Source organism: Rhinopithecus roxellana, chromosome 21 (genome assembly GCF_007565055.1).
Source record: "Rhinopithecus roxellana isolate Shanxi Qingling chromosome 21, ASM756505v1, whole genome shotgun sequence".
NCBI lineage: Eukaryota > Metazoa > Chordata > Mammalia > Primates > Cercopithecidae > Rhinopithecus > Rhinopithecus roxellana.
In genome coordinates this window covers 78,347,515-78,360,699 of record NC_044569.1, presented here as the reverse complement: position 1 = coordinate 78,360,699, position 13,185 = coordinate 78,347,515, and the positions used below count along the sequence as shown (strand labels likewise).

At 39.0% G+C, this 13,185-nt stretch overlaps 1 protein-coding gene across 1 annotated transcript; it reads left to right on the top strand.

Annotated features, from left to right (window-relative positions):
* Positions 1-305: 305 nt before the first annotated feature.
* On the top strand, positions 306-1,622 carry SLC25A52 (solute carrier family 25 member 52). The gene has a single exon (XM_010380789.2). The coding sequence runs from the start codon at positions 529-531 to the stop codon at positions 1,441-1,443; it is 915 nt and encodes a 304-aa protein (XP_010379091.1). The 5' UTR covers positions 306-528; the 3' UTR covers positions 1,444-1,622.
* Positions 1,623-13,185: the final 11,563 nt, after the last annotated feature.

The following is a 13,185-nucleotide window of genomic DNA, read 5'->3' as shown; positions in this document are numbered from 1 at the left end:
GTGCTGGGATTACAGGTGTGAACCACTATTTACAAAGTTTCACACTCCCTTAGGGAATCCACTGGGAACACATCTTCATAGTGTCCGTGGAAAAGGTTATGTGATTTAAGAAACACTTGTAGTGTCTGTACCATTTAATATCTAGGAATTTGTTGATTTGTTAGGATCTTTGGATGAATGGGTTTTTAATTTTATCCAGCTTATTTAGAAGAAATTGCCATGCTTGCTTTAAAAGGGTTTCTTCTCAGATCCCAACGGCGCGGAGCGTAGCGCTGCGCCCCCGCCCGGGGGTCGGTCACGGTCTGCGCCTGCGCGGGCCCCGGTTTGCTCGCCATCCTGCGGGACGCCGGCGGCGATGGGTTGGGGAAATGGACGCCTGGAGAACGGAAGTCCAGTTATCAAAATGGACTCGAGAAGAGAGAACCTAACGGAGCAATAACAATGGAAGAAATTGGGAACATTATCACAAAGCTATCATCCTGCCAAACTCCAGGCTCAGATGATGTAACAAGTTAAAAAAAGTCCTTCATGAAAAAGATCTTAAGCAACGTGATGGATTCAGAAGCTCATGAAAAGAGGCCACCAATACTTACATCTTCAAAACAAGATATATCACCTCATATTACAAATGATGGTGAAATGAAGCATTACTTGTGTGGCTGCTGCGCAGCCTTCAACAACGTCGCAATCACATATCCCATTCAGAAGGTCCTCTTTCGACAACAGCTGTATGGCATCCAAACCCGGGATGCAATACTTCAGTTGAGAAGGGATGGATTTCGAAATTTGTATCGTGGAATCCTTCCCCCATTGATGCAGAAAACAACTACACTTTCACTTATGTTTGGTCTGTATGAGGATTTATCCTGCCTTCTCCACAAGCATGTCAGTGCTCCAGAGTTTGCAACCCGTGGTGTGGCGGCAGTGCTTGCAGGGACAACAGAAGCAATTTTCACTCCACTGGAAAGAGTTCAGACATTGCTTCAAGACCACAAGCATCATGACAAATTTACCAACACTTGTCAGGCTTTCAAGGCCCTGAAGTGTTATGGAATTGGAGAGTATTATCGAGGCTTGGTGCCCATTCTCTTCCGGAATGGACTCAGCAATGTCTTGTTTTTCGGCCTTCGAGGTCCCATTAAGGAGCATCTGCCTACCGCAACGACTCCCAGTGCTCATTTTGTCAATGATTTTATCAGTGGAGGTGTATTGGGTGCCATGTTGGGATTCTTGATTTTTCCAATTAATGTTGTAAAAACTCGCATACAGTCTCAGATTGGTGGGGAATTTCAGTCTTTCTCCAAGGTTTTCCAAAAAATCTGGCTGGAACGGGACAGAAAACTGATAAATCTTTTCAGAGGTGCTCATCTGAATTACCATCGGTCCCTTATCTCTTGGGGCATAATCAATGCAACTTATGAGTTCTTGTTAAAGATTATATGAAAAAACCCATCAGTTAAGTGCCATTTATCAACTGAATAGACCTTCTAAGAAGAAGGCAGTTTGGCCTCTTTCTTAATTGGCCAAACACAAGTTGGTGTCATAACTCCAGGCCACAGTGAGTTATGGGCAAAGCTGTTTTCCTTAAGCATCAACAAAACAGAATAAAATGTTCCAATAGGAAAATATAAGGGTTTTGTTTGTTTGTTTGTTTGTTTTGTTTTTTATCATGACCTAACAGCTTTAGGCTAATTGCCTGGTAAATAGCTGTCCATCTGATGGCCTTTGACAGGCAACCTAATCCCCAAGATAGGATTCTTTTTCTCAAAATTAAGCTGTTTTCATTAAGCTCAAGCATATGACAAAGGGGCAGAACAGAGAAGAAAAACAGCTTAATAGGTATAGGCTTTTCATGATAAATTGCTTGTATTCGTTTTGAAACTAAGCACCTATCAGATAGTCATTATACTATTTCTATTTAGATATGGTAGATCAAGGAGCTATGAAAGTTCTCGTTTTGCTTTCTAGGTTTGAAAGTTTTCTGTTTGATTCTGACTGTGACCTTCAACCCTTCCAAAATATTCTTATATTAATTCCACTTATTTCATTGCCGAAAGATGAAGGGACTTAAATGTTATTACAGGTGTTCCATGCTGTTAAGAAGTTTTCATATTGTGTATAGATCAAATTCTGTTTAGCTTAGTTTCTTTGAATTATTGATGCCATCTCAGCAAAGGTCTGTGGTTATTTTTCTTGTGGAGTAGGAGTTGGTCATATTCAAGCATCCTGTTCTCTTAAAACTCTCCTTTTAAAAAATAAACGCTTCCAAAACATTTTGTTTTGGAGGTCTACTAATGCAATCCCACTTTTTCCCCCTAGTTTCTAAATGTTACAGAGTGGAGGGGAAAAGACTCAGGATGGTTTTCACCCCACAGTGTTCGCTGTCTTTTATTTTACTCTTGGAAATAGAGACTCCATTAGGGTTTAGACATTTTAGGAACCCAGTTTTACCATTGTGTCAGTAAAACGGTAAGATAGTTTGAGAGCGTATGATCGAAATAAAGACATTTGAAGAGTTAGTTTGAATTCTAAAAGTAGGTAATAGCCAAATAGCATCCTCATCCCTTAACAGACGAAAACTTCTTTGTCAAAGGAATTAGAAAATGTGAAGATATTTTTTCCAGACGAAACTCATGCCACTTCCAATTGACTAATGAAATATGAGACAGTTTGAAAAAGTGGATTATGAATCTTAAAACCTTTTCTGTAAATATTATGTAGCTAAAGATTATTTCCAGCATCTGACATGACGGTAGGTTTCTTGTTAACAAGTTTTTCTTCTTTCTGGGTAATTGCATGTGAATATGTGCACATACTGACCAAAATAAAGGCCTCAACTTCGTAGTTTACTGAAAGTTCCTGGGCAAATAGTCCATAAAAGCTGTTTACCTCTGAATGCACTGTGGCTGGTGAAATACAGTGAACATCCTTTTTCCAGCTGTAAAGGATGAAGCATATTAAGCATTAGCCAGACATTAATAAAGCTAAATAGCCGTACAGCAGCTCTGTCTGACAATGTTGTGCTGGATATTGCAGTTTATTTTCAAGGTACAGATGTAAGGATTTTAAAAAATAATAATTTGTCACCAAATAAATATGAGTAGCATCCTTTGGCCTATTAAATAGAGTCAGGATTTGAAGCAAATTGAGTTTGAGAAATGAATAAATTTAAAGGCACCTTGGTGCCTGACACCCTCATTCACGTGTGTGACTTTGAACACTCACAGGCACTTCCAGCTACTCAGCCCAGGGCAGGTGGGTTAGCCTGGGGTTAAACCTTGGTCCTGGAAATAGACACCATTGGGCCTTTGGTTTTGTTCGGCTTCCTTTTGTCTTTACACTCCATACAGGTGGTAGAAATCTGAGTTCTAAAGCACATTTGTGAAATACAAGCTAAGTGAGAATTCTAAGTAAAATGCTTTGGTTTCTGCTGTCTCAAATAAGTGATGTTTAAAACAATTATTAATATTTTTAATGGTTTTAACTCAGCATTTTAAAAAAAATTTCTTTGTCACTCTTTACAGCTTTTGAAGACCAAACTGCAAATACATTACCAGGGATGGTTTTGTGTTGTCCTATAGACTTCTTAAATTTGACAAAAAAATTAGCAGAACTTGTAACCAACAGCTTTGTCTGAACTTGAAGTCAAACTGTGTTGTTAATAAGAGACGCTAACTATTGCTTTTACCTTCAGTGTGAACTAGTGTGGTAATAACTTTGAAAAGGCAGGCTGGGCACAGTGGCTCATGCCTGTAATCCCAGCACTTTGGGAGGCCGAGGCGGGCAGATCACTTGAGGTCAGGAGTTTGAGACCAGCCTGGTCAACATGGCGAAACCCCATCTCTACTAAAAATACAAAAAATTAGCCAGGTATGGTGGTACCCACCTGTGATCCCAGCTACTCGGGAGGCTGAGGCAGGAGAATCGCTTGAACCTAGGGGGCGGAGGTTGCAGTGAGCCGAGATCGCGCCACTGCACTCCAGCCTGGGCAACAGAGCGAGACTCCATCTCAAAAAAAAAAAAAAAAAAAAAAATTTGAAAAGGCCAACGATTGAATATCTGGAAAGCTTTAAAAGTGGCCTTTCTGTTACGTATGTGGCACAAATGGTTCATGAGTGCAGGACACTTATGGTCTTGTGTCCTATGCTTCGTGTGTGATGCCACCAGAAATGTTATGGATTCTGTATTGAACCCACTGAGAGTGGTATGAGCCCTCAGGACTGCACCACAGACTAAGCACAACCTTGATATGGTGGCAAATATGTGTGTCTTTCTTGTTTCATTAGTGGTTGGGGAGAAAATGGATGTTTTTGTCTAAATAGTCGATATTCATCTTAACATGGTTGGCTGTATAATCACCGGCTATATTGTGAACTGTGCAATAAAGCAGAATCGTTTGTGTGAATAATTACCTTCGCATACCTGAAATTCCCAAGCTCAGTTACAGTGCAATACTCAGTATAAGGCTGTGCAAACATGTAAGGGAATAATGGTGGTTGATGGGATATATGAAATGGGATCTAGAGAGCTTCAAGTGAAGCCAATCATGTTGAACTAACACTGGTTCAGTGTAGATGAAATAGAGTGAGGGGTATGCAGTCATAAAATGAAGGGTGGACAGGAGATTAGATTACATTTGAAGAAAGGGTAAGCACTCAGACTTGGTTTCTTTTAAATTAAAATATTTCTTTCCTCATGTGCAAATGTGTATCAAAGACTTGAACAGACATTCTCTTGAAATTTGAGGATTTTTAGTTTTGAATGCTGTATTTGCTTAATATTAAATATGTGTTGCCTAATGGCTCCCAAATTGTGTGGGAGTGTCTAAGTGTTTCCTCTCGAAGGTTCGTTATTGAAAGTGGTTAAGTGCACAATGCTATTTTTGTTTGATAGTTTGAGTTTTATGACCATATGAGTTTAAATGAAATCTGTTAAATGTTTCAGAGTTAATACTTTTTTTTTTTTGGATAATTTGGAATAAAGTTTGTTTTTTAAGCCCCTCTCCCCCCAAAAACTAACTAACTAACTAAATAAATAAATAAAAGGGTTTCTTTTCACGCATCAGGCAGTTGTGGGATGGGAGTTTATTCAGACTACTTTTACCTTTTGGTTGATGCGTAGGACTGCAGGTTCACACGAGCCTTAGTTAACCTTCTGTCAGTATAGTGGTGTCTGACATTCTGCATTAAGGAAATTTTTTTCTCTCATCAGAATCTGTAGCTAATGGTGGTAAACTTCATGCATGTATTTCTCTAATAACACACCAGATTTGTGTTCTATAATAACCAGCAGTGTAGACCACAAATAATGAAGAATATAAGCTTTAGAATGAGATATACCTGGCCAGGCATGGTGGCTCACGCCTGTAATCCCAGCACATTGGGAGGCTGAGGCGGACGGATCACGAAATCAGGAGTTTGAGATCAGCCTGGCCAACATGGTGAAACCCCGTCTCTACTTAAAATACAAAAATTAGCTGGGTATGGTGGTGTGTGCCTGTAATCCCAGCTACTCGGGAGGCTGAGGCACGGGAATTGCTTGAACCCAGGAAGTGGAGGTTGCAGCGGGCCGAGATCACACCACTGCACTCCAGCCTGGTGATAGAGTGAGACTCCATCTCAAAAAAATAAAAAGTAAATAAACAGAATGAGATATACCTGTGTTCAAACTCTAACTCTGTTACTGACAAGTTATATGTCATTAGGCAAGTGGCTCTGGGTTTTTCTTTCATCTGTAAAATAACATATTTACTGCAAATGGTTGCTTTTAATTATCAGTAAAATAAAATGCCAAGTAAGCCACTTACTATGGCATCTACAAATAGGCTTTCAAGACACGAAACTATTATCATTATTCTCTTTTCCTTTTTCTTTCACCTTTCGTATTTCTCCCAATATCTTTTTGCTGTGGAAATAGCTTCCACTTGACATTTACAGTGTTGATTCTATTTTAATCTTTGGCTACTCTTTCCTTTCAAACGTGTAATTCTTCCTTTCTGATTTTGACCTGTTATTTTGGTTGTTCTCTGATGTTTTCACTGCCTGGATATAATAACTTTATTTTGCCCATTTTATTTCCCCTACTATTTGAGGTCTCTTTTCTTCTTGACTGGTTATACTGATAACTATGATCAAAGTTTCTAACTTTAGACATCAAATTTCATCTCAGGGTAATCTTAGAATCTGCCAGTTGACATGTTATTTATTGAATAATGACTTGGAATGTACAGGTAACCTTTCCTGTTTTTAAAGAACAACCTGAATGTCCCAGTTCCCCTGGAAGCCAATCTCTGAATGGTTACACATCTAAAAGAAGCACAAACTGGACTTTCATGTAAGTCTTTACCAAACAGTTCTTGAGCATTTAGGAGCAGGGAATTAATATTGCACAATGCACATACACCCACAAAAGCTTCCTAGTACTCATATTTAGATAACTCTCCCTCTCCCCACAGTTCCAATCTTCACAGATGCTCTCATGTCCATTCTCTTTCCTGTCTTATTGTCTCTTTTGTACATTCTCCTTTATACCACCAAATTAGTTCTCTTCTCTCCCCAGTACTCAGTTTGCCAAGCTCTTCCTACTTTCTGCAGTTCCCTTATTTCTTATTTGAGTATCTCCACACTTGCTGTTATGTGGAACAATTCAGCCATTCTTAGATTCTCCATGTCTTCTCTTCACCTTGTATACTCATTAATTCTAACAAGGGCAAATACCTTACAAGTATGTTGATTCTTATAAAAGACTATAGGCCACTGCTATGGTTTGAATATGTTCCCCCCCAAATTTATGTGTTGTAAACTTAATCCTCATTGTAACAGTATTAAGAAGTAGAACCAATGGGAGGTAATTAGAATTAGATAAGGCCATCAGGATGAAGGATGAAGCCTCCATGATGGGGCTGGTGGCTTTATAAGAAGAGGAAGAGAGACCTGAGCTGGCGCACTCTTACTTCCTCACCATATGGTGGGCTGTGCCACCTTGGGACTCTGCAGAGAGTTGCCATCAGCATGAAGGCCCTCACCAGATGCAACCCCTGAACCCTGGCCTTCCCAGCCTCCAGAACTGTAAGAAATAAATATTTCTTCTTTATAATTTACCCAGTCTGTGGCATTCTGTTATAGCAAGAAAAAAATGAACTAAGAAAACTACCCATGTCAGCATGACTTTGTTTTTTTGTTCCTGAAAACACCTATTCAGAAAATATAAGGTTGCACACCAATAAGTAATTTTACTCTGTGCTTCAGGAAATCCCAAGACCAATTAATTGGAGACAATACATTGAATTCCAAAATTCACAGACCAATTTATTGGAGACAATATATTGCTTATCTGTGCAAACCCTTGCTTTTTAACCACAGTTTACCTATTCAAGTTGCTGTGACTGCCAACTTAAACTACTGTATAAACATATATATTTACATATAAACATTTTTATGTATCATTAAATACATAAACAATTTTTGTATATTATACATATAATTAACTTTGTATTGATACATTATAGAAATACATTTATATTTCCCTATATATAAAACAGGTCTTTCAAGGCAGAGAGTATATATATTCCTTGAAAGGCCTGTTTTAAAACACTTGGGTTCAGACCTCAGAGCCCTATAAGTATTCCATTTCTGATTCCCCTTATGAGGTGCTGCCAAGACTGTCAAGGATGTATTCTTTCTTGGCAGAAAGTTCTAATAAATTTAGCTTTGATTTATTAAATAATGATATTTTAAGGAGCTCAACAGAGCAAATAAACATTTCTTAATTTATTGTATATTTTTGATAATTATGTGTATTTAAAGACTGCCTGTATTTATCATTTGCTTTTTGCAGAGAATCCTTCTCTTAAATGAGAAGAAATAACTTAGTCCCATCTTACAGAATATCATTACTTGCTGAATGTATTTAACTTCTTTTTTAAAATTTATTTTTACTTTTTTTAACTTTACAAATAAAAATTGTATACATTTATAGTGTGCAACATGGTATTTTGATACATGTATACACTGTGAAATAATTAAATCAAACTAATTAATATATTCATCACCTCACAATTTATCATTTTTTGTGGTGGGATTATTTATGATGTTCTCTCTTAGCAATTTCCAAGTATACAATACATTGTTATTACTACAGTTCACCCTTGAACAACAGAGGTTTGAACTGCGTGGGTCCACTTACATGACTATTTTCTTCTTCCTGTGTCACCCCTGAGACAGCAAGACCAATCCCTCCGCTTCCTCCTCAGCCTTCTCAACATGAAGATGAGGAAGATGAAGACCGTTATGATGATCCACTTCCATTTCTTCCTTATAATATTCTTAATAACATTTTCTTTTCTCTAGCTTACTTTATTTAAGAATATAGTATATCACACATGTAACATACAAAATATGTGTTAATCAACTGTTTGTCATGGGCAAGGCTTCTGGTCGACAGTGAGATATTAGTAGTTACGTTTTTGAAGAGTCAAAAGTTATACATGGATTTCTGACTGCAAGTGGGGTTGGTGCCCCAACTCCCATGTTGTTCAATGGTCAACTGTATAATCGCCATGCTATACGATAGTCTTCTGAACGTATTCCTCCTGTCTAACTTAAATTTCATATCCTTAAGCCAACATCTCCCCCAAATCCTCAACCTCAGCCTCAGTAGCCACTATTCTACTCTTTGTTTCTATGAGCTCAGCTTTTTAGATTCTACATATAAGTGAGCTCATGCAGAATTTGCCTTTCTGTGCTTGGCCTATTTTACTCAGCATAACGTCTTCCAGGGTCACTTGTGTTGTCCCAAATGACAGAATTTGCTTCTTTTTTGAGGTAGAATAGTATTCCATTGTGTATATATATCATGTTTTCTTTATCCATCCATCTGCTGATGGACACTTAGGTTGATTCCATATCTTGGCTATTGTGAATAATGTTTCAGTGAACATGGGAGTGAAGATCTCCCTTTGACATACTGATTTCATTTACTTTGGATATACACCCAGAAATAGAATTGCTGGATCATGTGGTAGCTCTATTTTTACATTTTTTGAGGAAGCTCCACGCTATTTTCCATAATGGCTGTACCAGTTGAACATTTCCACCATCAGCGTGCAAGGGTTCCTGTTCCTCCATGTCCTCTCCAACACTTGCTATCTCTAACATTTTTTTTTTTTTTTTTGTCTTTTTTTTTTTTTTTTTTCCTTTTTGTGGAGAACGGGGTCTCGCTGTATTACCCAGGCAGGTCTCGAACTCCTGGGCTCAAGCTATCCTCCCGCCTCTGCCTCCCTGAGAGCTGGGATTACAGGCGTGAGCCACCGCGCCCGGCTATCTCTAACATTTTTGATAACAGTCTTGGAATGTGCCTAACTTTGAACAGACATGAATGGATGTGATTACAGCTGACTCTAAGCAAAGTCATGAAGTTCATTAAATTGAATTTCTATAGAATAACTTTGCTTTGTCTCCTAGTTTTCACTGACGCTTGGGCAACCTGCCAGAGGTAACCAGTGCTCTCCTGCTTTCCAAGGATCTACACTATAGTTCAGTCAAATTGTCTCTCAAGTTTGCATTTATCACCTTCCACCTTCCTCTTTACAACCCATACCCCTCCCACCATCATCCCATTAACGGTGATCATCACTCCAGGGCAAATTCTTGATTTTATAAAAGTTATCTTAGGGATAAGAGCAGGAATTCTGGTCTCTCTTTTATTTATTTATTTATTTTTTGAGACGGAGTCTCACTCTGTCGCCCAGGCTGGAGTGCAGTGGCCGGATCTCAGCTCACTGCAAGCTCCGCCTCCCGGGTTAACGCCATTCTCCTGCCTCACCCTCCCAAGTAGCTGGGACTACAGGCATCCGCTACCTCGCCCGGCTAGTTTTTTGTATTTTTTTAGTAGAGACGGGGTTTCACCATGTTAGCCAGGATGGTCTCAATCTCCTGACCTCGTGATTCGCCCGTCTCGGCCTCCCAAAGTGCTGGGATTACAGGCTTATTACAGGCTTGAGCCACCGCGCCCGGCCTCTGGTCTCTTTCTTAGAGCTCATGCCCAGAAGAACTCAGGGCCCCCGTGGGTCTGTATTGGTATATGTTAAAAATTTAGCTTTATCCATTTTGGGAGTAGGGGAAAATGGGAAGAAAGGGCATGAGAATGAAGGGTAAGAGGGAAAGGAAGAGATAGAGAGGACTAAGAAAGGTAGATGTGCATGGTACCTCCTGATATGTATCAAAATAATGTAAGGTGTAACACACTAAAGCTTTAGAGTTATGACCTTCCAGTTGAACCTTCTTGTTTAATATATGAAAACCAGAAAACTTGCCTAAAGCTCTATAATTACAGGCAGAACTGAAAAGACAGTTTACCTATGATTACTCAATGTCCAAAAAGGGAGTTAACTAGGAAAAAATTAGGTAATCTGTTGGTGCTTGAAGAGTTAGTTTCCGTTCCAGAAAGAGAGAAGGCTTATAATACTATTCCAGGGAGAATGAAATGATGGTAAGGCTAGCTAACATGAGGTTCAAGACATTATGTGAAAAATAATTATTTAGTAACTACTCTGTACCAGGTAAGAGCAATGGAAGATGTTTCATTTCATTCTCTTTTCTCAAAGTTTATTAAGAAGTGAACATCATTAAGGATCACTGTAGTTTTCAACCTACTTGCAGTTTGTTTTCAATTGCATGTCATTTTAAGTTGTTATGGTGGGGAATTGTACTGTGCATGATAATTTACATCTAATATGCTGACCCTGTATTATCATCATCCCATGTGCTGCTTAATTATAGAATGTCATAGATCAATTATTGTGGGATCTAATAATGAATTTCACTTACAATGAGGAAATTTCTTAATGACTAATATGCTGCAGTCAATCTGCCTGATAATTTTGGAGTTTTATAACCCTTGACAATTACTTGGGAAATAGCATTAATGTAATTTAGATAAAAATATGCTTCTCGCCGGGTGCGGTGGCTCAAGCCTGTAATCCCAGCACTTTGGGAGGCCGAGACGGGCGGATCACGAGGTCAGGAGATCGAGACCATCCTGGCTAACACGGTGAAACCCCGTCTCTACTAAAATACAAAAAAAAAAGTAGCCGGGTGAGGTGGCGGGCGCCTGTAGTCCCAGCTACTTGGGAGGCTGAGGCAGGAGAATGGCGTGAACCCGGGACGTGGAGCTTGCAGTGAGCTGAGATCCGGCCACTGCACTCCAGCCTGGGCGACAGAGCGAGACTCTGTCTCAAAAAAAAAAAAAAAAAAAAAAAAATGCTTCTCTTACTGCCTCTGCTCACAGAATTTATGCTGCATTTGTAACATTAAACTATGGTATGAAATGCTCTACAGTGTGCTTTAATTATAACAGAACAGACTGTTTGTTCTTCTCAATCCCTTGCTGACAGACTTTGTGTTGTGTCAGCAGATGATGACTCTTCCTCCTATTATGTTAGAATGATAAAATGTGCTTCAATCATACAACCCTCATCAGCATAAGAAAGACTACTAGATTACATCTATTTTATTCTTACACAGATTACTCTGCCAAGAGGAAGTAGTGAAGAAATTTGGGTGAGAATACAGATCAGAAAAGCATTAATGAGAAGATACATGACGTGAAGGCTCTGTAGAGGGAAATGAGAGGAATAGGTGGCATTACAGAGAGAAAATACAAGAATCATGCAAATTTGGAAAGTTCTATGTTGTAAAGGAAACGCGTGAAGGAGAGGCAGAGGAGGCCACTACCCCAGGGAGTGAGACACTATAACCTGCCTTTTCCCTTCTAGCTTTTATTTTATGTTCAGGGGTACATGTGCAGGTTTGTTATATAGGTAAACTTGTGTCATGGGTGTTTGACGTACAGATTATTTTGCTGCCCACGTACTAAACATACAGTACCCAATAGGTATTTTTTCTGATCCTCCCCCTCTTTCCACCCTTTATGCTCAAGAAAGCCCCAGTGTCTGTTGTTCCCCTCTTTGTGTTCATGAGTTCTCATTATTTAGCTTCCACCTATAAGTGAGAATATGCAGTATTTGGTCTTCTGTTCCTGTGTTAGTTTGCTAATGGTCTCCAGCTCCATCCATGTTGCTGCAAAGGACATGATCTTGTTCTTTTTCATGGCTGCATACTATTCTGTGGTGTATATGTATCATATTTATGGTGTATATGTATTTTATATATTTATATATATTTTATAGAGTCTCTCCTGTTGTCCAGGCTGGAGTGCAGTGGCATGATCTCGGCTCACTGCAACCTCTGCCTCCCAGGTTCGAGTGATTCTCCTTTCTCAGCCTCCTGAGTAGCTGGAATTACAGGCACCCACCATCATGCCCAGCTAACTTCTGTATTTTTAGTAGAGACAGGATTTCACCATGTTGGTCAGGCTGGTCTCGAACACTTGACCTCAGGTGATCTGCCCGTCTTGGCCTCCCAAAGTGCTAGGATTACAGGCATGAGCCACTGCGCCCAGCCTATGTATCATATTTTCTTTATCCAGTCTACTGTTGATGGACATTTAGGTTGATTCCATGTCTTTGCTATTTCCCTAATGATTGGTAATGTTGAGCATTTTCTATATGCTTTTTGGCTGCATGTATGTCTTCCTCTAAAACCAACCACACAATTGGACATAAAACAATCCTCAGCAAATTAAAAACCTGAAATCACACCAACTACACTCTCAGACCACAGCACAATAAAAATAGAATTCAATACAAAGAAAATTGCTCAAAACCATAAAATTACAGGAAAATTTTTTTTAAAAATGGTCCTTAATAGTTTTGTGTAAATGATAAAATTAAGGCAGAAATCAAGAAGTTCTTTGAAACTAATGAGAACAAAGATACAATATCAGAATCTCTAGGACACTGCTAAGGCATTGTTAAGAGAGAAATTTGTAGCACTAAACACCCACATAAAAAAGTTAGAAAGATCTCAAATAAACAACATCACAGCTAAAAGAACTGAAGAAGCTGGAGCAAACCAACCCCAAAGCTAGCAGAAAGCAAGAAACAACCAAAATCAGAGCAGAACTGAAGGAAATTGAAACACTACAAACCATACAAAAGATCAACGAATCCAGGAGTCAGATACTTGAAAAAATAAGATAGACCAGTAGCTAGACTAATAAAGAAAAGAGAGAAGATCCGAATAAACATACTTAGAAATGACAAAGGGATGTTACTACTGACCCTAC

What these genes read in the sequence shown, in the direction of transcription:
- SLC25A52 (XM_010380789.2), top strand. Translation starts at nt 529, where the DNA reads ATGAAAAAGATCTTAAGCAACGTGATGGATTCAGAAGCTCATGAAAAG.